Source organism: Elaeis guineensis, chromosome 2 (genome assembly GCF_000442705.2).
Source record: "Elaeis guineensis isolate ETL-2024a chromosome 2, EG11, whole genome shotgun sequence".
Lineage (NCBI taxonomy): Eukaryota > Viridiplantae > Streptophyta > Magnoliopsida > Arecales > Arecaceae > Elaeis > Elaeis guineensis.
This window is the reverse complement of record NC_025994.2, coordinates 97118014-97143630: the sequence shown is the minus strand read 5'-3', so window position 1 is coordinate 97143630 and position 25617 is coordinate 97118014. Positions and strand designations below refer to the sequence as shown.

General features: G+C 39.9%; 2 protein-coding genes across 6 annotated transcripts; both read right to left on the bottom strand.

The window, feature by feature from the left end:
- Positions 1-6225: 6225 nt before the first annotated feature.
- LOC105052107 (probable pyruvate, phosphate dikinase regulatory protein, chloroplastic) lies at positions 6226-9738 on the bottom strand. The gene is made up of 3 exons (XM_010932816.4): positions 9205-9738; positions 6668-7307; positions 6226-6574 (listed from the first exon to the last, which is right to left on the bottom strand). Exons 1-3 carry the CDS (start codon positions 9529-9531, stop codon positions 6471-6473), a joined length of 1071 nt encoding a protein of 356 aa, XP_010931118.1. The 5' UTR covers positions 9532-9738; the 3' UTR covers positions 6226-6470.
- A 7331-nt stretch (positions 9739-17069) lies between these two features.
- LOC105052751 (uncharacterized) lies at positions 17070-24425 on the bottom strand. 5 transcript variants are annotated; one of them, XR_012138844.1, is made up of 3 exons: positions 19749-24421; positions 18136-19670; positions 17070-17878 (listed from the first exon to the last, which is right to left on the bottom strand). XR_012138844.1 is itself a non-coding variant. In XM_019853038.3 (3 exons), exons 2-3 carry the CDS (start codon positions 20167-20169, stop codon positions 19267-19269), a joined length of 825 nt encoding a protein of 274 aa, XP_019708597.1. In that variant the 5' UTR covers positions 20170-20188; positions 20321-24422; the 3' UTR covers positions 17070-19266. The 5 variants fall into 5 exon arrangements, 4 of the variants coding, with proteins under 4 accessions (XP_019708597.1, XP_073108405.1, XP_019708592.1 ...); XM_019853038.3 differs by having other exon boundaries at positions 17070-19670; positions 19749-20188; positions 20321-24422; XM_073252304.1 differs by having other exon boundaries at positions 17070-19670; positions 19749-20861; positions 20947-24421.
- Positions 24426-25617: the final 1192 nt, after the last annotated feature.

Sequence of the window (25617 nt, the reverse complement as noted above, 5' to 3'; positions counted from 1 at the left end):
CTTCTTATCTTTTTTATTATATATTGCCTTGGAGATTCACGCGGCCACATCGTTTCGTATTAATATCTGAAGAAATGTTATCCACGCACAAAAATAATAACGGAAACTAGCTTATAACCCGTGGCAGATGCGTTTTTTTTTTTTGAAAAAAATATTTTATTTTATTAATTTATTTATATATATTTTATATATATTTTAAAATAATTAAAATAATAAAAAATATATTTTATACATAATACGGATTATGAGTTATTTTAAAATAATTAATTTTTTTTTTAAATTTATTAAATTTATTTTTTCTAATTTTATTTTTTTTTTCGGATCTTCATTTTTTTCAAACAATAGGTGTTATTTTTAATTTTTAAAAAATAATATTTTTATATATTATTATTGAAAAATTAGAGATAGCCAAATTCAACTGATTTATTTTGGACTCATTCAGATTTACATCTGTCTATTTTTATTTTTTTATTTATTTAAAAAAATATATCCACTATGATCGATTTATTTACTTAATCACCATATGTACATAATTTTTTTATATAAAATAAGTCTAAATTTTAAATAAAATATTATTGATATTTCATGAATATGAAAATGAAACTAGTAATGTAACATAATATTCATCATATTAATATATTAATTTTAATTATTATTATAAAATATCATAATATGTTTATCTATAACTCTACCAAATTTAATAAGTTCATAATCTTTTCTGGTTCAATATTAATATTTTTTGGTTCTAACTTCTAACCTAATAATGTTGGTTTTAAAAAAAATAAATAATGACATTTAATGCTAATAAGTAGGAGTAAATGCTAACTCTTTATCAAAGGCATGTGTGTATATGCATGCATGCTATCTTGAACTTTTTTCATCTAAAATTTTTTTCCATACAATTAAATACTATATATGTGGTAGATGGAGAGACTTCACCTACTTTCTTTTTTAGGAAGTTCTTCAGTAATTGGTTGTAGAAAAAAAATATATTATTATTTATAATTTTAACATTAATGGAATAGTATTTAAGCTGATATTATTTTTATTTCTATTTTATATTTCTATATACAGCTAATAAATGAGGAGCATGCTATATTAGAAAACCAAAAGAAAACTGCCAAACTACCATGATAATTTACAAAAATAATTTTATCAAAAACTATCATGGTTATAAGTACTTACTTTTTTTGAAAAAATTATGTATGCTAGTGAAAGCATAGTCTATACAGATTGCAAAAGGAGAGCTCATCAATACAAAGCCTAAAAGCCTTTATTTTAATATACATATATATTAGATTTATCTCATATTCTTAAAATGAATATTTTTATAATTAGAAAATGGATAGATTTGTGATTTCAAGCTTTTCAAACTTTTGAAATAAAAATTAATTTTATATCTATGTGGATCAAGGTTAAGTTTATATTAAAGTACTAAACATCATTATTAAGAATGATGGTCCCATAATCCAAGCATAATAATTTTAAAAGGAAAGCGACAATTGATGCTCTCAATTTATCAAAAATTGATTTAATTAGAATCTTAATAATCAATAATTAATAAAAGATCTGAGAATATGAAGGTTAAGAGAGATGGTTGGATTAGTCAAAAAAACAATGCAAGAATAACATAAGCAATGGACCTAGTTTTGAAGGATGACATTAATGAAAAAGCATTAATGGAATAATACTTAAGTTGATATTAATTAAAGCTCCTAAAACTCTTGCTCTCTTCCCATGGTAGCATTCGTTCTATTTTGTTTTGCTAGCTTTTCGCCTCCGAAGCTCGCTCTCTCTTCTTCCATTCCACTGCCATGATAAAAGCTCCAAAGGCTCTCGAAGAGTCGAGACCTCATCCAGATCGAGCATATCAGCACCCACTCGTATATCTATAGTCTAGATCTTGACTCCACTCTGGAGACTTGCACTGTCTCCAAGGGCATAATTGGCCAACAGTCTACTCGCAAGATCGCTAATCTCGTCCTCCAGCTCATCTGTGAGGGCAAGATCATTGTCGCTAATCTCTTCTCTCTCGAGATGTCTAAGACTAAGGCCCTCACCTAGACTTTCCACCTACTTTGCTCTTTGTCTATAGAGCTCGCTCTCTATTCTCCCTTTCCACTATCATGATGGAGCTCAAGAAGCTCTCAAATAGTTGAAACCTCATTTAAATCGAACGTATCAATACCCACTCGTACATTTGCGGCTTGAGCTTTGACTTCGCTCCGGAGGCCTATGCCGTCTCTAAGGGCATGGTCGGCTAGTAATCCGTCTACAAGACTGCTTGCCTCATTCGTGAGGGTAAGATCGTCGACCGCACCATCCTTCTTGCCAGTTAGCCCAGCACCAACAAGACTGCCATTGCTATGGGTCTCGTCAAGTCTCTTGGCCAGGAGACCCTCTTCACCATCATTTCGGACTCAAAGCTCTTTTTCTTCGAGATGTCCAAGATCGAGGTCTTCATCTAGACTTTCTATTGTGCCATCGACGTCCGCATCAAAAAGAAGAGGAGGCCGAGATAGATACATATGTCAAATGGAGGCTCTGCTAATGCAGAAGCCTCCATTTTACCATATATATATATATATATATATATATATATATATATATATATATATATATATATATATATATATATATGTTAGATTGGGATTTTTTTTAATGCATTGTATCAAAAATTTTATTTATTTTAGGAACTAATATGATCGTTGATTTGTTTAAGGATGAAAGAGTGGATTCGAAGGGTTACCTGTTTAACAAATTATTAGATAATAATATAGTTAGTATTAATATTTTATTTATATATGATTTTGAGTTGAGCTGTTTGCCGGTTCTCTCCACCGGACATGTGGTACTAGTACCTTCTGTACCGTGACCAAGGTGCATGGATCACCAGCTAGTGTTGCTTCGTTTGGCCTGTATATTGGCTCGGTGCAGCAACTCTATTTGTTTTTTTTTTTTTTTCTCTATTTTTAAAAAAATCATTGAAAAAGTGAAGTTGGTTCCAAAGAAACCATGATTCATATTGTTTTTGTCACGTCCTGAACCCAACATCCGGATCGGATACGTGATGGCCGTACACTCCTTAGAGTAAGCCCTAAAGAATATGCAAGACCAAATTAAATCATTACAACCTTATCAACCATAATATTTAATTTCAATAATGATTCATAAAACTTGCATAATTACAATTAATATTTCTTCAATCCTCTGATCAGGTATCAATGGTACTCTATCTATGCATCCGCTCACTCACAAATCCATACCATAGCCAACCATGGATATCTTGTAACTCTGAGAAGAAAAAGAAAATGAAGGGGTGTGAGCTTTACAGCCCAGTAAGAATTTCCATATCACATCAATATAATAATATAATCTGAAAATAATGATAGACAATATCACATAAAAGTCGATGTTCACTGTCCAGAATACTGCAAACATTTATAAATTATCTGTTTATCAAAAGAGATGCATCATCATATGTTAAACAAGTGAACCAATTTTATTCAACGATTGTTTCATGTCTTATCTTTCTATTTTCTTCTATTATCACATCATCTTTAATCCTTTCTTTTTGGCTTTAGCTTAAGCTTTGGCTTTGGCTTTGGCTTTGGCTTTGGCTTTGGACTACCAGGATCATGCGACGATCTTTTATTCGGATCGATTTCTATGATCTTCCTCGGATCGAAATATTCATGATCTTTCTCAGATCAAAGTGGCAATGACCTTTCTCGGATCAAATCATTCATGATCTTTCTCGGATCAGATTCTTCATGATCTTTCTCGGATCATATTCTTCCACACATAAGCCTGTGGGGGCTGTCCCAGGCATAAGCTCCTGGCAAGCTATTCCACATGACAAGGCCAGTCCAAACCATATTTTTCTTTCTCTTTATATTTTCATGAAACTATAATATTTGACTTCATTAATCAATTCAAATTTTACAGTGTAATATTTCATACCCATATAATCATGCCATCAATCGCTGATACATATGTATTGATATAACATACTCATGCTCAAAATCACATAAATAAATAACAGTGTCTCAGATATAACAAATTCATCGATCTCAAATCCAACGATGCAAAACCAACGATGCAAGACCAACAGTAAAATAGCACATATATAATAGTGATCATGTACAGAGATTCTTACCTTTACTGGTGACTGATCCAAGCACAGAAATTCATGTTCTTCTTTAATTTATGAATTTTTTTAACAAAATATTTCACTCGATATCATGTGCAGACAATCATCTCTTCATAACCCTGATCAAATATAAAGATCATATATGGAGAAAGTTATCGATAATTGATCCTAATAATACAGATCGAGGACCTCTCTTAGGATTAATCAAAATTAAGATTTATCTAAGTATCTAGATCCTCCACTGATCCATAAGACTTCTAGAGAGAGAAAATCCATGAAGAGAGAGAAAATTTTAGAGAGAGAAAGTATTGAGAGAAAATAGAGAGAGAATCTTCGTATCCTTTCGATGAGGCAATCATGGTCGAGGTCATCAGAGGTCCTATCAGGATGACTCAATATGAATCAAGTGTTACAAATTTTGAATAGGATCGAACTGGGATCAGATCTATCGCACGAATTTCGGAGCAACCTCAGATCATCTTATTTTCATCTCAATTTTATCCTAGGATCCGTGATGAAATCAGAGAGAGAGGAAGACTCTAGAGAGATAAAATCCATAAAAGAGAGAAAGATCTAGAGAGAGAAAATAGAGAGAGAATCTAGAGAGAGAAACTGGAGAGAGAAGGTAGAGAGAGGAGAGAGAGAATTTTTCTCTCTTCTTCTTCTTCTTATTTTATTTTATTTTATTTTTATTTTTATTTTTCTCTTTCTCTCTTTCCCTTTTTTTTATTATTTTTTTTTCTTTTCTTTTTCTTTTTCCTTTTTCTTTTCTTTTTCTTTTTCCTTTTTCTTTTCTTTTCTTTTCTTCTTCTTCTTCTTCCTTCTTCTTTTCTTCCCGCGGCCACCCTTGGCTGAAACAGGGGAGGACCATGAGGTCCCCCCCTCGATGGCTCGGGCTCCGGCGGCTTGACCGGAGATCCGGCAACAGGTGGAGGCGGCGGTGAGCAATGGACGGCCGGCGGCAAGGTTCGGCCGGCAAAAATCAAAAAGAGATCGAAAAACAGGGGATTTCTTGTTCATGGATTTTCCGGCGAAGACGGTGGCCGACGGCGAGGCTTTGGGCCAGGGGAGAAAGGGAAGAGGGAGAGGAAGAAGGGGAGGGGCTTACCTTGTTCCGACGGTTGAGAAGAGCTCCGGCGAATCTCTTTTTCCCATCTAAGAACCTGCGGATCCTCTTGGAAAAATCCCTCAATTTCTAAAAAAAATCTCTCCAAAACCAATTGCAGAGATATAAGGGAGGGAAGGGGATTTTATAGGGGAGATTTTCTACCTCTGATCGGACTCTATCGGTCCGATTTCGTCATAAACGGAGAGGAAGAAGACTCCGGTTAGGAGTCTTCCTCCTCCTCTGTTTTTTTTTTAATTCTGGGTTATTACAGTTTTAGAAAAACCTGATAGTTATTCATACCTACTTGGATTTGAATATAAAATTCATATTTAAACAAAAGGATGCCAGCCGGCGGAGCTATGTAGGTAAGTTCTTGTGGATTGGATACAACCATCCTTAACCTCGGTCCGACTTCTTCTAGTTCTACATCTAAAAAAAAATTTAATAAAAAGGGACTGCACTGATATTTTATATTGTTTGATTCAAAGGGTAATGGCTTCTGAGCAAGTTTTACAGTGATGGATAATCTAAATAAATAAATGTTATCTTACATGGAATACGGATTTTTTTTTTTTTCCAAATGGGACAGGGATTTACCATTTACAACTTTCGAGAGAGAGAACGTGTGATGTGTGCTCTGAGGATGCAATAAGTTTCTAATATAATGAATTAACATTTTCTTCTAATAGACTAATACCCAATAGATGCCCTTCTAATATGCCGCAACAACATAAAAGAAGACATCAAGTTTAGGGGTTTCTTAATCTTTATCTTCAAACACCTTTGATTGTTAATTCACCTCCACCAAATCCACACAAAATAGCAAATTCTAGCTTGAAACCCCTTTGATTGCTAATTCACCTCCACCAAATCCATACAATATGGCTAATCTTATATCTAGGAAGAAGTCAACTACAATGTAAACTTTTAGTCATGTTATGATGATATTAATAAAGAGCGAGCATAACAGAATGTGACCAATGCTTTTATAAATAAAACACTTCCTCATATATATTGTTTTCATAACATTTTTAATAGCAAAATTGGAAAAAAAAAAAAAAAGAGGGTAAAACAACATATCCATGAGATCAAGGAAAACTCAGCCTCCACTTCACGGCACATATCTTTCCAAAGCTTTTGAAGCTTTGACATACAACCCAATGGAGGCATACATATTTACAGGGCCTACAAATATTTACAGACTTCATTCTAGTATTGTTTGGAAATGCATGGCAATGCACATTTTTGCTTCCTGTCATGGTACATCCTCACCACAATTGCTGCAGTTTCTTCAATTGCTCGTCCAGTTATATCTGCAATTAGAAGAGAACAACCGTCAAAACAATTGAAAAATTAACCGACCATATCAACCCACATTAGTTCTAACCAATGAGAAATTTACTTACCAATTACTGGCCACTCTGGGTTTTGCATGAAAATTCTATTTGCATACTCCAACTCCTTCCTCACATGGTCCATCTCTGAATAATTGTTCCTCATTTCGCTTTCAAGTTTTAGACTCTTAGTCCTGGCATTCCTAATAGACTGCAGAACAGCTGGATTGATCGTCAATCCAAACACCTTCTCCTGATCGATTTCAAAAAGGGTCTTTGGCAACTCCGAACCAATCACCATGGGAACATTTGCCACCTTGTAGCCCTTTTGAGCTAAATATATCGACAAGGGTGTTTTCCCAGTGCGTGAAACACCAACAAGAACAATTTGTGCACGGTTAAGGTTTTGAGGCCGTGCCCCATCATCTTGTTTGATGGTGAAAGCAACGGCCTCATTACGCCGTAAGAACTCTTCAGTTATCGGAGATTTTCGACCTGGAGCACCTCGGGGGATCCCAGAGGGGGCAACACCAAAATGAGAAGCAATAGCCTCAGTGGTTGGTCGTAGTATGTCAGTGGATGGTACACCCCAGATTTTGCAAGCCTGCTCTACAGCCTTGGCCGCCAAAGGATCTGCTAAGGTGTAGAGTAGCAGTGCACCTTCTGTACCAGCTTGCTTTATGATCTCCATCAGTCTATCCATATCTTGAACCTGAAAAGGATCCGCCAATGAAATCATCCAAAGAAGTTGATTGTGGTCTAACACGCTTCTTCATTGGAAATTAAATTCCAAAATGGATGGACAAAAGCAGAAAAAGGAAAATCTGAAACAATGCATGATGTTTTGGTTCCTAAGCCTTCTCTTAATATCGAGATTTGTCGCTTTCTCTGTCTTATTGCAAAAAATATAAGATGCAAATTGGCTATATCATGTTGAGTTAACATGACCAGAACATTAGAATTAAAATATCTCCTTGGATAATTGTTCTGAAACACCCTTCATACTTCGTGACAAACTACAGTTTGAAATGTTGCAGTACATGGATGTAGGAGTCCAGTACATGCCATTACCATAGTACACCTTCATATTTATTTATTTTTTTCCATTTTCCAGACACAGTATATTTACTCATGATTTGCAGTATGTATCAGCATACCATGGTAAAATGCAGTGTACACCATGGTATGACTGGTTTTTTCAAACACAAATAACATTAGCAGAGTGGAAACAGCTCAATAGATCTTCAGTACTTCTATTCTATCCTCTTAAGCATATTAATTTTTTTCATGTCCATTATAACTGATTGGCTCAATTGAAAATTACAGACCTTCTGAAAAAAACTATAGCAATTGAGTCCTATCCAGGTGTTCTTAATTTCCTTTTGGAAGAAGCCTTGCCAAAAAGTATGCATCCTAAATTTGTGCAATCCCCGCAAATTTTGTTGGAGGCAGAAGCACAAAATACTCATGTAGGTGCAGGAAAACTAAAAATCTATGACAAAAACGAAAAAAATACTTTCATTCCTAAGATTATGAGACCAGTACAAAACAGAGTCTTCCATCATACATAATAATGTCAGTTACAGCCTTTCAGAAGAAACGAAAGACCATAATAGCAGAACATTCCCTTGACAACAACAAAAAATTGGTGCAAATAAATAGTTACAGGAAAACCACCTTCTCTTGAAAATCCTGTAGGATTCATAGATTAGGCTAGCCCGATCATAGGCTACATGCCGGGTTAGACATGTATTCATAAAATACTCAGAAATAACTTGGAAGTGGCCCACCCGAATCCTACAGGATCATTAGTTGGACCTGATCTACAGTAGACCATAGATTATTTAATCCTTTTACTTCCATTTTCCCTCCCGAACACACGTCTTATCACGCATTTAATACCTTTCCCCTCCTTAACAACACGCGTTACCGTGTTTTTAATCCCATTTCCCTAGTCCTAAGTATCAAATCTCAATGGTCCACTTTAGACCAGGTCCAATCAATAATTTCTCATCCCATAGGAAGAAAAAAACCTCAGAATATATATATATATATATATATATATATATATATATATATATATATATTTTTTTTTTTTTTTTTTTTTTTTTTTTTTTTTTTTTTTTTTTTTTTTTTGGGATTTAGGCCAACCCACTCCAAAGTTATTCCTAAACATTTTGTCTGGTCCAGTCTAGCACGTGATCTTGCAAATTATACCGGTCCAATCCATAAATCATATAGGATTCTCAGCCCAATCCTGTAGGAAAATTCATATTTCTCCTCACGTACACTGAGCCATAGAGATCCACTATTCAATTGACAATGGAGCCAACTGTTCAGAATTTTAATTTAAAAGCCCTTTGATTTAAGTATCCTTTAGAAAGATGATAACAAGTCCTAAAATTTGCTCTTAACCAAGACATTCTAAAATTAGCACACCGGAAACTTATTCAATATAACGTAAATATGCCAGTCAAACTAATTACACTACCAAAATAAGCGGCTACGAGACTGGTAGCGATGTCGTTTGATTTGTGACAAGCATAAAATAAACGGATTCTATAACGGCCGTTAAGGGGATAAGAACGAGAAAGATAAGAAGAACATACCCCTGAAAAGAGGTGAGTATTTACGGGGCGGCGCCGGTTGTGGAGGCAATATTCGAACTGCCCTAACGCTGCGCTGACGGAGTGCTCCGCCGTCCAGCCGGTGCCGTCGGAGACCATGTAGATGGCCTTCCCCGCCGCGAGCTCGCCGCTATCCTCGAAATCGTCCGAGATGGAGGGTGGGATCTCGTCCACGTTAGACGAGGAAAGGGACGAGGAGGAAGGGGAAGCGCCGACCTTCTTCCGGAAGGCCGACCAACGTAGCGGCCGGCCCGAGCGGATGGACCGGGCCATGGACCAGCGGTTCAGCTTGGAGCTTTCCTTGGGCATCTCACAGACCGGAGGGTCGGGGGTCCGTTCGAGCAATGCTCGGACTCGGAGGGGCAGGCGGAGAAAGGGTTGGCCTTCCGGCGGGAGTAAGTCTCGAGAAAGGACAAGGAATCGGAGGAGGAAACAACAGGCCGTCTTTATCCTGGGGGCCAGGGAATTCAGGGGGCTACGATTTTCCAAGATAGGAGAAATATCTTCTTTCACGCGAAGATAGCAGGAGATCGTTTATTTTTTTATAGCCTTTTACCCACTTGCTGCGGTCAAAAAAATACCGACTCTTATTTATCTAATCTAATATATTATATATATATATATATATATATACATAACTGAGGCTGTACGTTGGCAGAGGCTGAGTTCGACACGTTTAAAACAATTAAGTTGCAATATGCAACGCTCCCGCCGTCACGCATGCGAATGGGATTAAATTTCAAACAGATGGAGGGCATTTTTTAGCATATCCGAATGTCGTTAATTCGATACAGGTGAAGGGCCTTTTTGTAGTTTAAGAAAAAGAAAAGCGTGCTCCAATAACGAGCGCAATTCTGTGGTTTATTTATCAGCAGTGCACGCATGCCGTTACGGGGATGGCAATTGGGTTGGATTAAATTATATCGTATCGAATCATATATCAATCAATATGAATTAGATATAAAATTATCAACTTAAATATGATATATTTATCAAATAGATCAAAAATTTAAATTCAAATTCAATCTATTTATTAAATAGATAATTCGATCCGATCTATTTAATCAATTTATTAAATAGATCAAATTAGATTAAACATATTAAATAAATTAAATGGATTAAATATGTTAAATATGTTGGATTAAATAGATCAGAAATAGGTTAAGTAAGTTTTAAATACATCTTAAACAGATTAAATATATTAAACAGATCGAATTAAATGAATCAAAAATAGATTAAATAGGTTTTAAACAGATTAAACAAGTTAAATGGGTTAAATGGATTATCTGGCTCAATTCGATCTGAATATTAAATGGATTAAAAAGAACAAATATCTAAAATTCAAATTCGATCCAAATATTAAATACGTTGATCTATTTATGATCCAAATCCATTTAGTTTAGACCCTAATCCATTGAGTCTAAATCTAAATCTGTTTATGACGGATCGAATATGAGTCGGATTGACAGATCAGATCATATTTTATCAGCCATATGCCACACTCCCACAGCATTCCATCCCATACTAATTAAAAAAGTTTTCTAAACCAATAAAATAAAAAAATCTAATGATAATTATTAATTTCATTAATATTTCATGGAATGTACATTTACATTGAGTTTAAAGAGAAGATCAAACTCGGAGAGGGGTGGAACTTCTGGATGATCCAAGAGAATTTCTTCTTGAATTTTTTGATAAAAATACTTATTAATAAAATAAATTAAATAATAATAATAATAGTTAGATATGGAACGATAGTGTGAGTACCATTGTTTTAAATAGCAACAATGACTATTGAAATTGTGGAACAAAATGAAAATGTTTTAATCCATCTAGCATGGTATGCATAAGTCATTCTCTTACCGGATAAAAAACATGTTCTCTTGTGATGTACACCTATCATTGAGAGTGGTATGAAATTCAATTGATCTTTTCATAAGTAGCACCAGATGCAAACGTAATTTTTTTATGATTTGACAATTCACATTGCTAGATTGCATAGCTTCAAAGAATGGTGCATGGATGGCAGGTTTTGAAGGTTATATTTTAATTTATAATTAAAATTAATAATATTTCTATAAAAATAGTAAAATTAATAATATTAATTATATTGATAGTATTTTTAATAAAAAATAATATATTTTAGAAACAATAATTAGAATATTTTTAGAAGATTGATGATATTTCATTTTTTTATATTAATAAAATATATATTATTTTAAAATAACTATGTAATTAAGAAACTAATTTTTTAAGAATGATCGTTACCGCAGCTCTATAGGCGGACGCATTCTAGGTGCGCAGCGGCACCCCACCGGTCCAGAGCACAGATCTCGTGCACAAATCTGGAAAACCTTTTTCAACTCCATTTCTTGACCGGAAAAAGAAAACTAAGATAATTTAAGAAAATGATAGGAGAACGAAGGGCGCCCGTGGGGAAGTGAAAGGGAGGGCCATGGCCTCGCGGGGCTCCTCCTTGGCATGGCTGTTAATTCTAATTTAGATTTCTTTCGTTTTTCTTTGTAAATATCTGAAATTATATATATGAGCAGAATCATCGCTCTCTAGACTGAGAATAAGGGAATCATCATTCCAAAAGAAATTTATTTTCATCCTTTAATTAATGTAATACTAAATACTTGAATGATATTAAAGTTTAGATCCTCATTCCATTTCAATGTTCATTTCAATAAGCTGAGCATAACGCTAGTTTTTTTCTTCTCTAGTGAGCATAACGCTAGTTTTTTTCTTCTCTAGTGAGTTTAATAAGATATTTAAAATTTGTGCTTAGGATCCAGGCAAAGTAAAAATTGATCCAACTTGATCAGCCTAGACTAGATAAGATTTCGAATAATTTATTATTATATTGTATACCATATAGATAATGGATCATTGGATTTAGGCTTTAATTAGTATATTTTATTTATTTTCTGAATCAATTAAATATTAAAATAGTTGTAAATGTAGGTCAAATTACTCAGGATATATTTCAAGTTTAAATCGAGTTTGATTCAAGCTTGAATTGATTTCAGCTTATCTTAGGACCATCAAGCTGTTCGGTTAAACATGTTTTCAGCTCAATTCAAAATTGATCTCAAATTCAGATCCAAGTAGTTGTAAAGAAACCCAGCTTGGTCTCAAAATTCAAGCTCAAAATTCATTTGAAAGCATTGATAAGATCCAAGTTTGATCATTCTCAGTTTGGTTACACTTCTTGTTGAGGTTACGTGCCCAGCAGTACGGACCTTCCTCCCTCCACCAAACACGTGAGGTATTGTCCGCTCTCGGACAGCGTGTGCCCGCAATAAGGAACCACAATCGCTGCCCCTCACGGTTTTGCCCCGGACGAGTTCCTACAGACGGCGCAAATGTTGAGATTACGTGCCCAGCAGTACGGACCTTCCCTCCTCCACCAAACACGTGAGGTATTGTCCACTCTGGGACAGCGTGTGCCCGCAACAGGGAACCACAATCACTGCCTCTCATGATTTTGCCCCGCAAAAGGCGCCTCACGTGGGCAAAGGGAAGCCCGCACTACATAAGCAGTAAACTCTCTTGATTGTATCCGGTATGAGATTTTCGAGCTCGATACTCCTGATGCCCACTCCACAACACTCCTCAATGATGCTACTCAATTCGATTTCATCTTAGCTTGACACCAAAGTCATGTATCTTCCATGTTGGATATCTTTCACTTCCAATGAAAACCAGCCGCCGGGCACTTCGTTTTCAGAGATACCTACATGAGAAACTATGTCGTACCGCAATTAGGTAATTACGACAGTCATTCTCCACTCTATGGTTGCCCTCATTGTATGCCTCCCCAGATCAATCTTCATGCATGTAGAACTCTTGCAACTTATAAAACAAAACAGTCATGCCATGTTGCGACGTCCAGTTTCCATAGCGGCGATAAAATCCATATCGTTCCTCGGTTAGCGACGTCATTTCTCCACCAAAAACATTGTCCTAATTGATCCATGCCTTCCTAGATCTCTCTTGTATCTTTCTCAGCCTTCAAAACGAGACAATTTTAGTTCAGCTGCACACCAAACTCATATCTCCAGAGCCATTGCATAATTTTTATATTCCTCTTCATTTGGTGCCACGAGGACCCAAGTTTAGTGACCAAATAGTTTGTCCTCGCAGTCGCAGCTTTATTGCGAGGGTTCCCATAAAGTATCCCCACATCTACATGCCACATGGCGTGACATCTATTAACACATAAAAGTCTGGTACCAAGATTGGGCCATGCACCATTGTTCGTTTGCCCTCTCTACGTGGAAGCATCCCCCCGCTACAACAAATCAGCCCCAGGCCAAAACCTAGCCACCCCATCAACAACCGACCCATCTCTACTCCTCTACAAATAGCACCCACCTCCATCTCTTTCTCGCCATCCCAAAGCCTTCACTTGAATAATTGGGGCCCCATGGCACCAGCCACTCTCAAGCTAGCCTCTCTTGCCATCCTCCTCGTAGCAGTCACCAGTACTGCTGCCGCCGCCGAGTCCCCGGCTAACCACACCAGCGAGCACGCCACAAACGACACTGCCAAGCCGGACTCGCAGTGGTGCCCATGCGACTACGACGGACTCTCTGGGATGGTGACCGATGCCTGCCGGGAGCTCCTTCTGGTTGACTACGTACAGCAGCATCACCTTTATAAGTGCTGCCCGAAGGTGCAAATGTTGAGATCTGACTGCTTCTGCGAGACGATCAGAAGGGTGGTGTGGAAGTTGAGGTGCGATCCAAAGGCACAGGAGAATGAGGAGTGCATCGGGTATTTGGAGGAGAGGGCAAGGAACATCGCATCCATTTGCCACTGCATGAACATGCAGCTGTGCGACATCGACGTGGCCCATGCAGGTTGCCAAGCTGAGGGTGGTGCATGAGAACAAAATCAAATGGTGGTATCCTTTAAACTAGTAGATAGATGATGGTCATAAGCACACCATCATGTGTGGCTAATAAGAACTTCTATGTTAACGAATAAATTGGAGGGTTTCGACGGCTCACGTTTGCTGAGCTCCCTCCCTCCCTCTCCCCCTCTCTCTCTCTCTGTGTTTGTGTGTTGTGTCATATATCGTGTACTTGCGGCAAGGAATTTTATGTGATAACATAAATTAATAATGACCGTTTTCATCTCCGAATTGTATTTATTTGGAAACAAAATTTTGGCAAATCTTACAATTATTATTCATCCATATAAAGTCCCTACCTTTTGTAATCGTGCCTAAGGTTACTGAATTGCATGCAAAACCACAAGATACGTCGGGTCCTGCCTGCTGCCTTGATCAGTGACAGGCGTTCTCCACTGAAAAATTGTTCCCGGTCTATGCCTTGCCACATCCATCTCCATGCATCTCCTACAGCCTCCAAAAACTAGAACAAATTCAGTTCAGCAATGTTCCAGAGCCACGCCACGAGACCTCATCTTTTTATCTATATGGAAACACACCTCCGCTCCACAACAAAATAATCAGGCCCAAGTCAAAACTCGACACCCTCTCCACCGCCCTCCCTCAAATTAACTTCCAACCTATTAAACTCGAGGATTACGGATTACCCCCTTCGTTGTGAAGTTGAAGGTTTCTTCTCTCAGTCTAGATCTATAGCCTACGTGAAGTTTGGGGTAGGGGGAGAGGGGGGAGTAGCAGAGGGGGGTGTGGGGGAGGGAGGGAGAGTTATGTTAATTTCATGTATACTGTTTTTGTTTAACTAATATTAGGGTCGCTTAGAAGGGGCTGGAAACATCAGAAATAACGATTCGGAATGAAGAAGATAATAATTAATATTATCTCCGGGTGAAGAAGGATCCATGTGCACGTAGATCGGGTGGGAACAGACACTCTGCTGGAGTAGTCCTGGTGCTCATATTGGCTTGGTTGCATGAGACATAGTCCATAATTTGTCATTGTTACAAGGAAAATGATCCATTCAGATCCACGAATCTTCCTCTAATTACCACTCAGGTCAAGCCAACATGCTGCCAAAATTGGAACAAAGAAATCCGTGTAGGGGTTGCCGCATTTATAGAGGTACCTATGAGGTCAAGGGAACACCGAATGTGGGAACGAGACAGAAGCAAATGCCAATGATGACCGTCGGATTGGCAATCATATATAGCTTGAGTCAGTAGTAACGTTCGACGATTCCATCGATTATGTATTCCTAAACCAAATCTCCAAGTGTGCGTGGCGTGTACCAGAGACGGACGGACGGACGGACGGACGAAAAGCGCGTGTGCATATCCTCCAGACTCTTTTGTTTTAATAAAATCTAATGTCAACTTTATATATTTCGTGGCAATGATGCTCGAATATACAGCTTGCGGAGAAACCACGTGGATCCAACAAGCAAGATCCACGATTTTATTGTGAGATAGTACTATGTTGCACTTCATGAAACATCATGGATGGACGGCTATCAAATAAGATAGTTTTATATGTCATCCATGACGCACCATTGATAATAGCTCTCCATCTCTCTTGATAACGGTCATCGAGCACTGCACAATATTTGTGGTATACGCCATGTATTGCAGAGAATCCCGAGTTGGAATCTAACAGCATTGGAATTGCCAACTTCTATATCCACGCAAAAAATTTATGCTAGAGTTGCCAGCAATTTTACTTGCCTCTTAGATGCATCAAGGCAGCCCCGCCTGTCCATGAGATTGACTGATGAGAGATTCCGGCCAACTGAATGGTTTGCTGTTAACAGAGCCAAAGAAGTAAATCCCAATCCTTCTTTGGAAGTTCAATTACGAGTCCAAGATTTTCTCTTGGAATGCTTTCCATCAAGCACTCGAACATGAAAGAAAAACGATCAAAGAGCTAGATTGATCCGGCTTTAGAATCACAGATCTCACGTCCCAAACATTTCCAATTACGTGCTCTGCCGTTGCCATGCGGGTCATCAAGGTGATCAAGCTGATGCGGTGCGAAGTTATGAATCGCATGAGGTTGGTCTGATCAAATCAGGATGTGCCATGTCATGGCCATGTTGACACATGGCATTAACAGAGTAAGAATCAAAACCTCCATAACATTTTTCATAAATTAGAGGACACGTCATCTTACAAATATTTTCACCGCAAATGAAGGTGACTAGCATGTGGGTAATCAGGGCACCTGATATGACTTCCTTGTTTGCAAATTAGCCTGACCCAATTCACATTACTCACATCCGATCTCTATCATCTTCCATAGCGCCAATTCGTTGTGGGAAAATGATTTGAGACTGATGCTTGGCATTTCCCAAGCATCTCTTGCAGCTTCAGTTCAGCAGCACTCCAAACTCAAGCTCAGAAACCGTCACCGGACATTTCTACTACGTTAAGACACCTCCATTCTACGACACATCATCCCTAGGCCAAAACCTGACGACCCCCTCCACCGGCGAACCCTTCTAGCCTCTCCTATAAAACATTATTATTTCTTTTAATTTTTATCGGTTAACTTTTTCTAAATAATATTAAAACAAAACTTTTGTCCGATGGACACGGATGAACGAACAGCCACTATGGCGAGTCAAACGACTGGCACCAGTGCTTATCATGACTTAGATGCATGACACATCTCCTGTGAGTTATCATTAAAGAATAAGTTTTTAAATATCAAAAAATGATGGGCGGCGAACTGGCGCAGCCTTCTGGCTGAGAGAGTTGGGGAGGGGAGGGCATTTGGAAGCAAACATTCCTCTTTTCCTCCTCCTTGTTTGAGACGAAAAGGACCATGGATTGAGACCGAGTTTTTGTCATTTCTAGCCATGAAAGAATAGGTATGGAATTTTTTTTCACATATTTATATCATTTTTTATAACAAAACTGTGATAAAACCACCATATATTTTACTAAAAAATAAAGTAATATAAAAGATAAAAGAAACAGAAAAAGAAAATAATAATACAAAAAGGAGAACAAAAGAGAAGTTTAAAGAAAGAAGGCATGGTGCCCATCAGTCCAAACAACAATACCATTGACCAGCGCAGCTGGTCCAAGCCGAAAAAGCCGAACACAAATACAAAGAAACTTCAACGTAGTCAATTTCTCTTAGATATTTCACCAAATAGTCGGTGAGCTTCCTCGGAGACGCTTTCTACCTTGCCAAAATCGAAGTCCTTCTACCCGCTACCATGTCTTCCAGGCTTCGAAGCTTTTGACGCCACTGTCGAATGGTACTTCCCTTTGCCTAAACCGGCACGGCATCATTTTGGATACAACGTGGGCTGCTCCACCCCGCCAGACCCTCCTTCATAGCATCTCCCTCACACCCTCCTTCGACTCCACCGCTGTTGTTGCCATGCATCGCCGCTCTCCGATCTAGCGCCGATATTGCAGCTCTCGTCTCAACACCTCGTCTCCTCGCCTCACTCCACCGCCGCAGCCTCCATTTTTGGTTTGCTCTGGACGCGATGACGATTATTCTTCCATCTCTCTCGCGTATTTCATCGAGCAGATGCCTTGCTTACTGCTTCCCGTCGCCGCTCCTCAATGGCAACATCATCGTGGCCACCACGGACCACCATCCACCGTCATTGGCCATAGCTCCACCGCTGCGGGTCGATCCACGGCCACTATCGGCCTGAGCCACCGCTCCATCTACAATTAGATCTATTCCACTGGGAAATGACGGAAATATTCTTCTTAGACACTGGAGCATACGGTGGAGGAGAGTGAATAACCGTACCGAAGAGAGAGAAGGAAGAAAAAAAAAAATATAAAATCAATCCAATTGTCCTCCCAAAGTCCAATAATCATTCCTTCGTCAGGAAGGATATATATATATTCTTACATACGTGTGTATTGTATAAATGCAGTAAAGACACTATTCTTTCCTAAAATTTAGGGATAAATTTATACTTGGCATTCTTCCATATAGGAATAATGCTATGAAATTTGCTTGATCACCTCATCAGTTTCTCGTGCCAGTATTGTGCAGGAGAATTGGCACGAGTCATTGGTTCCCAGTGATTCACGAGGGAATGGCCAAGTCACAACATGCTATGGCAATGCCATTTTTGCGCACAATGACAGAATCTACGAGCAACATAGCACAATCCCGAAACAATATTCACGAGAACGGATATCATCCTTGGGAACACTGTCACTCCACCGAGCACTAGCGCGATTTATGGGGAATAGTACAGTGCATAGCCTCATATATACCACAATATGTCACCTACATTGGATATCTAGTGGCACTTTGAAACATACCCACAGAATGTGAGATATACTGTACCTAGTCTTCTAATATCTGCAAGACAATCAATGTCCTAACCCGGTTTGTCCCTTTCTCTTTTTGCAAGATTGTCCTTATCTTATGCCTCAAGATCTATTTCCTTGCAACTTTTACAACCTTCAAAACAGGATAATCATGCATGCCGTGGGTTTTGAAAAGTATAACATCCATTCTACATTAAAAATATGTCCGCATTCCATGACTTCCAAAATATCCCCAAAGAAGAAAATTTTAATTCAGCAACACTCCAAAACCTCAGTTCCAAGCTATTAGATACTTCTCTCCTTTTTTTCTTACGGGTCCATGTCTGTTACAAAATATTTTGTACGCACAGCTTTTTTTTTTTTTTTTTTTGATGCTAAAAATGGGAGGCAAGAGCCGCCCAGCTTTTACTAGCAACTGTGAGTATGTACAAAGTTGAAAGTCACAGGTGGAAGATAAGATCAGGCCCCAGGTTTTCATCGCTGGTCTGAACAGACCTGTTCAGAGTCCAGCAACGAATACAGAAACAGACAATGAACAGATTTAATAGATAGGCCTGAGCAAAACCAATCAGCCATTCGTCAGTTCGCGGTGGTCTGGCTGACTAGCCTAGCAGTCCCCAACAGTCTTCAGGTGAAGGACGGAATAGCAGAGACCCCATTAGACAACGAAACAAAGACAGAGTTGAGGAGAGTGATCACTCTACCGCACAGAGACAGTAATTAGACTACAGACTTCAGACTTTAGACTTCATAAAACCAAGAGCAGATTTCAGAAAACAGAGTTCAGAAATAACATAACAGAGCAGACATACAACCCTATTGCCCATACTGTCTCATTTCACAGAGAAAGACGAAGAAGCTGGCATCATCAGTTAGCCTGACGCTGAGGAGGGTGGAAGGAAAAGGGCGGTGAATACTCTCCTGGAGAGCAGGAGGAATGGGCTCGCTTGATCTTAGACTAGAACACGTCGATGATTTCAATTGGCAGGAGTTACAGAAGATCGACCAATCTTTGAAGAGGGATAAGGCGTCCCAAGCAACGGTCTGCACCGAGGAGGCCTTGTTGAGAAAGAGCCTCGCGTTTCTCTCCCTCCAGCATTTCCAAGAAACCGCTGAGAAGAGCATCAGACTTACTGACAGTGAAGACTTTGGGAACTTCGCCGGAGCCCACTCCGAGCAGGTATATCTGAAAGTGGACTGGGGGCATAGAGTGCCTAAGGCTGCACACAAAGAGCTCTAAATCTTGGAGAAAAGAGGGCTGGAAGAAAATAGATGATCAATTGTTTCAGGAGGATTACCACAAATAGCACAACCTCTCAAGAATTTACCCAACTTCTGATCAATAGTATCCCGAGTGTTCAGCTTGTGCTTCCAACATAGCCAGAGAAAACAATGGATTTTTGGAGGAACGGAGAGATTCCACAAAGTGGAGGCGAACCTACATGTTATTCCAGATGAGTTGAGGAATTGATCGAACGAGGCAGTGGAGAACTCACTGTCACTGGAGGCTTTCCAAATAACACAATCCTCGATGCTGGTAAGAGAAACAGAGCTTAAGAGACGAGTGATGAGGTCAAATTGAGAACGAACCTGAGTGGAAGAGTTCTGCGGTAGACAGATGCCAAGAGCGAGATCTATGCTTGAAGTAGCTAGCCACCGTGCCGGTCTTATTCTTGCTAAGCATGAAGAGATCGGGGAACAGAGATTGGAGAGCGACATCCGCAATCCAGTTGTCCTTCTAGAAAAGGGTACGAAGGCCATTACCGCAATGAAAATGTGTGCGATTCCAAAAAGCAGAGGGACTATAAATGACATCCCGCCGTAAGGAGGAACATCTCTGAGGGGTTTTCCAAGAGTTGCTAAGCCTCACCCTCTTGTGGTAAGCCCATTACATCTGTTTCTTCCACAAAGCTTGATCGTTGGAAAGGAGTCTCCATCTCCATTTGGCAAGGAGAGACGTGTTGAACTGGTAGATGTCCTTTACACTAAGGCCACCTTCCTCCTTCAGACAAATAGTGCTCCAGTTGACTTTGCAAGATAACCCATTCGAGGAGGAATCTCTAGCCCAGAGAAACGATCTCCTATAGGAATCGATCTTCTTGGCAACCCAGTGAGATAGCCTAAACAGTGACATGAAATAGAGGAAAAGTGAGGTGAGGATAGAGTTAACCAGAGCGAGTCTACCTACAAAGAAGAGAAGCTTAGACTTCCAAGTAGCAAGCTGGGATTCAACCCATGAGAGGAGGGCATTGCAGTCTGTTCTAGAGAGCCTGCAACCTCCTAAAGGGAGCCCAAGATAGTTAAAAGGCAGTGAAGAAGTGGAGCAGTTGAGTCAGGAGGCGAAATCATCTATGGAACCAGAACCAATCAAGGAGATAGAGCTCTTCTGATAATTTATAGATAAGCCAGACCTGTTCAAAACAATTCAAAATAAGCTTCAAAGAGACAAGGTTTCCCTTGCTAGGCTGGGTGAAGATCAGAGTATCATTAGCATACTGGAGAATCTTGGTGCCGCCAGGAATCCAAAGATTGCTAAGCCCCTCGAAGACCCCTTTGGAGGAGGCCATACTGAGCATGCGGCATAGTGGATCAACTGCAAGTATAAAAAGGAAGGGGGAAATGGGGTCACCCTACTTGAGGCCGCGACGACAGAAGATCCAGTCTCCCAATTGAACATTAACACAAGCTGCCACCTTAGAGGGACAGAGGACATTATGGATCCAACCGACCTATTTCTCGAGGAAGCCACACGATGACAGGACTTTCAGACGATAAGCAGGGATCATCCGATCAAAAGCTTTTGAGAAGTAAGCTTACAAATAAGGCCAGAGCTAGAGGACCTCCTGGTGTGATGAATAATTTTGTTGGCACAAAGAAAGTTATCAAGGATAGAATGCCCATTAATGTAAGCAGTTTGAGCATGGTCAATCAGGTCGTTCATGAATGGCTGTAACTTGTTGGCAAAGATCTTGGTAAAAATTCGAATGCAGGAGTGAATAAGGCTGATTGGCCTGAAATCAGAGGGTGTACATGCAGCTTCCTTCTTGGGAATAAGAGCAAGGATGGCATAATTGATTCTAGCAAGGTCAGGGTTGGAGGAGAACATCTGATTGAAGAAACTCATAAGATCCTTGTTGACAAGATCCTAGTATCACTGAAAGAACACCAGAGTAAAACCGTCATGTCCCGGGCTCTTATCCTTAGAAGAGCAAAAAACGGCTTGCTTAACCCCATCGAGAGAGAAAGGATTGTAGACAGAGCTGAGATCAATGTCATCATGATGGTAAAGATTGGTCCAGTCCAGATCAACCAAGGAGATGCAAGGGACGACGAAGATGCCATGGAAGTGTCCTTTAAAAGCAAGTTGAATGTTGGGAAGATCAGAAACCTCAACATTCTGCCATAAAATGCTGGAGATCCAATTGATCTTCCGACGATAATGAGCCGATTTATGGAAGAATGTGGTATTGCCATCTCCCATCTTGAGCCACTTGATCTTAGCCTTTTGAGACCAGTAGATTTCCTCAGTTGTGAAGATGGTAGAGAGATCATGCTTGAAGGAGTCTCGGAGCTATCTATCAGAAGTGCTAAGGTTGCCTCTTTCTTCCATCTTATCAAGGACCTGAATTTGATTCAACAAGGAAGCCTTGACACATCTGGTAGAATGCCTGAGGTGGGAAGACTAGGCCTTCAAGGTGTCACGGGTGGCTTTCCGCTTGCAGACTAGGTTTACGACAGCATCCCTAGAGGAGCCAGAGGAAGTCCAAGCATTCCAGACAATGTCGTGGGTGCCCTCGTGGGATAACCACCAACGTTCGAATCTAAAGAGATGGACTACCCTTGGTTCGGCTGATAAGACAAGCTTCACAGGGGCATGATCAGAGCAGGGATTAGCCAAGGCACACTGCAAGGAATGGGGAAAAAGATCATCCCAGTCATTGGTAAAGAGGAAGCGGTCAAGCCTTGCCAGAATAGGTGAAGCCTGATGGTTGCTCCAGGTATAGTCCTGGCCCTTGAGAGGAAGATCCAGAAGGGAGGAGGCTCAGATGAAGGATCTGAAAGCTTTGAAAATCTTTTCCAGTCGAGGAAGCCCATTTCTGTAGGAGAGTTTAATTGTCACATTGAAATCACCACAAACAACCCAAAGACCAGGAAAGTTATCTCTGATTAGAAGAAGTTCTTTCCAAAAGAGCTTTTTGCCATGAGGATCTGTGGGACCATAGACGGTAGAGAAGGCCCACGTAGCATTCAGAAGTCGATCGAACCACAGGATAGAAATTGAGTGATTACCAATCTACTTTATGAGTAGGTCAAAATGCCGATCGTTCCAACCAAGAAGGATTCCCCCCGCAGAACCGGATGCACTACCAGCTAATCAGGAAGAAATTCTTCCTCCGAAAATGGATCGAAGCATGGTCGGAGAGGCAACTGCTAGTTTCGATTCCTGAATACCAATAGCATACAAATCGTTAGTCGAGATGAGGTCTTTGACAATCCTTCTTCGGAGAGGGTCACCAAGACCTCTGACATTTTAAGAAATCAGTGACATGGGAGAATGATCACGTCGGCATCCAATGTAGAATAGAGGGAAAAAAGCAGGAATCCAATAAGAGGAGCAATACATTAGCGACAGCACATCCAGAATAGAGTGAATTAAAGGATACAGCATCCAAGAAGGACACAAGCAGAAGACAGCAGCTAGCAACAACAGGAAGACACTGATCCCGAAACCAGTGTGTAAAACATGAGATTGGTCTTAAGGGATCTATCATTTCAAGGCAACACTCTCCTATTCCAAAGAGATAAGGAGTTTGAAAAATCTTTCTGCATCGATCTCCGAGATATTCACCCCACATTTCCTCCCAAGGTCAGCCAGTGATTCCACCGAGAGCGTGGTAAAGAGCAGGCCAGCATCATTGGGCAGGGAGGAAGGCACATCTTCAGCTACAGGAGGAGCAGACTCAGAGTTGACTGGGCAAGCCGGGGCCACATGGGCAAAAAAGGCTGGAAGCTTTCGCCGAGAGAAAACCAACTTCGAGGTTGCAAGCCTCACAGAGGTCAGAGCTCTCAATCTTTTAGGCCTGCAAGAAACGTTGGAGTTAACAGGAAGAGGAGTGTTAGATGGGGCGATGGCTTTCTGCTCAGGACAAGAGAGATGAGATGTCACGCCAGTCGAAGTAAGGTCAGAGGGAGCAACAACATTGGTTAACTGTTTGCTACTGAGGGTGGACAAAACTGTTCGCAACTCCGTGGCTCTGGTAGGTAGGCAGGGTTGAGGAGGATCTGCACCAGGGTCGAAGGGGCCCAGCCTGGGAGGAAGAAGTTTGAGCCGGATTTGAAGAGGTCACTTGGGCAGGTCCAGAAATCACCCCACCGATAGGGCCAGGCGTCGGACCCAAGGCCTCGTTCGAAGGGCTGAAAGGATTCAATGCCAAAGGTGGTGGCCCACTAGGAGAGGAGAGGGGACCAGGCCACAAGTCATCAGTTTTCGACTGCACTCCAAGCTGGCGGTGGCAGTGCCTAGTAAGCAACATCGACGCAGAGCGCGAGATAAAATTTGAATCTGAAGGCTGAGGTCCAAAATGTGATAATCCGGTCCAATTGGGCCCAAAACCAGTCCACAAATTTCAAATAAAAAAAAAAAAAAAACAGAGGATGAAGACTCCCAACTTTTTCCCTATGTCCGACCAGGAGAAGAACTCTCAGGGCCATCGAAAACCCTTAGGAAGAACCCTATAAATCTCCCTTCTCCCCCTCAAAAGCCAGCCATGACCAGCCGTGAGATCTCCCTCTTCTTTCTCTCGGAATTCCCCGTTGAAGCTCCCAATCCTGTTCTTGTGTTCGCCTCAATTTCTCGTCGGAGACCTCACCGAAGTCAAAGGTAAGTTCCGATCCTCCTTCCTCTCTTTCTTCTCCTCCTTCCTATGGCTTTGCACACCCTTGCCGACCGTCGGTACGGGCCCTCCGAACTCGGGGGAAGGCCGCCCTTGCCGCCGGCCATCGCCGGGCAAGGTGTGGCCGTGAACGGCTGACATAGGGAACGGGGACCTCTAGGTCCCCTGTTCCAGCCAAAGAAAGCCAAGTGGGGGAAGAAAAAGAAAAGAAAAGGAAAAGAAAAAGAAAAAAAAAAAAAAAAAAAAAAAAAGAAAAAGAAAAGAAATAAAAAAGAAATAAAAAAGAAGAAGAAGAAAAAGAAAAGAAAAGAAAAATATATAATCATATAATAATAATAATAATAATAATAATAATAATAATAATAAAGTAAACAAAAGAAGAAAAAGAAAAAAATATATATATATTTATAAAAAAATAAAAATAAAAATACACAAAAAAAAAGAAAGAAAGTTTCTCTCATCCCTTTCTAAAGTCTTTCTCTCTCTAGAATTGGATTCGTTCTCTCTCTACTTTCTCTCTCTAAAAAAAAAATTCTCTCTCCAAGAAATTCTATGAATCCCTTATTAGGCTATCTTCTCCACTCCTAGGGACCTATGACCTTAAATCGGTCAAGCCTTGCCAGAATAGGTGAAGCCTGATGGTTGCTCCAGGTATAGTCCTGGCCCTTGAGAGGAAGATCCAGAAGGGAGGAGGCTCAGATGAAGGATCTGAAAGCTTGAAAATCTTTCCAAGTCGAGGAAGACCATTTCTGTCGGAGAGTTTAATTGTCACATTGAAATCACCACAAACAACCCAAAGACCAGGAAAGTAATCTCTGATTAGAAGAAGTTTTTTCCAAAAGAGCTTCTTGCCATGAGGATCTGTGGGATCATAGACGGTAGAGAAGGCCCACGTAGCATTCAGAAGTTGATCGAACCATAGGACAGAAATTGAGTGATTACCGATCTACTTTATGAGTAGGTCAAAATGCCGATCGTTCCAACCAATAAAAATTCCCCCCGCAGAACCGGATGCACTACAAGCTAATCAGGAAGAAATTCTTCCTCCGAAAATGGATCGAAGCGTGGTCGGAGAGGCAACTGCTAGTTTCGATTCCTGAATACCAATAGCATAGAAATCGTTAGTTGAGATGAGGTCTTTGACAATCCTTCTTTGGACAGGGTCACCAAGACCTCTGACGTTTTAAGAAATCAGTGACATGGGAGAATGATCACATCGGCATCCAATGTAGAATAGAGGGAAAAAAGCAGGAATCCAATAAGAGAAGCAATA

Coding starts and splice junctions, on each gene's coding strand:
- LOC105052107 (XM_010932816.4), bottom strand. CDS start 9,531: ATGCCCAAGGAAAGCTCCAAGCTGAACCGCTGGTCCATGGCCCGGTCC. Junction 7,308..9,204: donor ATACTCACCTCTTTTCAGGG/GTATGTTCTTCT, acceptor GATCCTTTTCAG/GTTCAAGATATGGATAGACT. Junction 6,575..6,667: donor CCCAGAGTGGCCAGTAATTG/GTAAGTAAATTT, acceptor TTCTAATTGCAG/ATATAACTGGACGAGCAATT.
- LOC105052751 (XM_010933692.4), bottom strand. CDS start 20,265: ATGTCATTTATAGTCCCTCTGCTTTTTGGAATCGCACACATTTTCATT. Junction 19,671..19,748: donor GAGAGGTTGTGCTATTTGTG/GTAATCCTCCTG, acceptor CTTTGTGTGCAG/CCTTAGGCACTCTATGCCCC.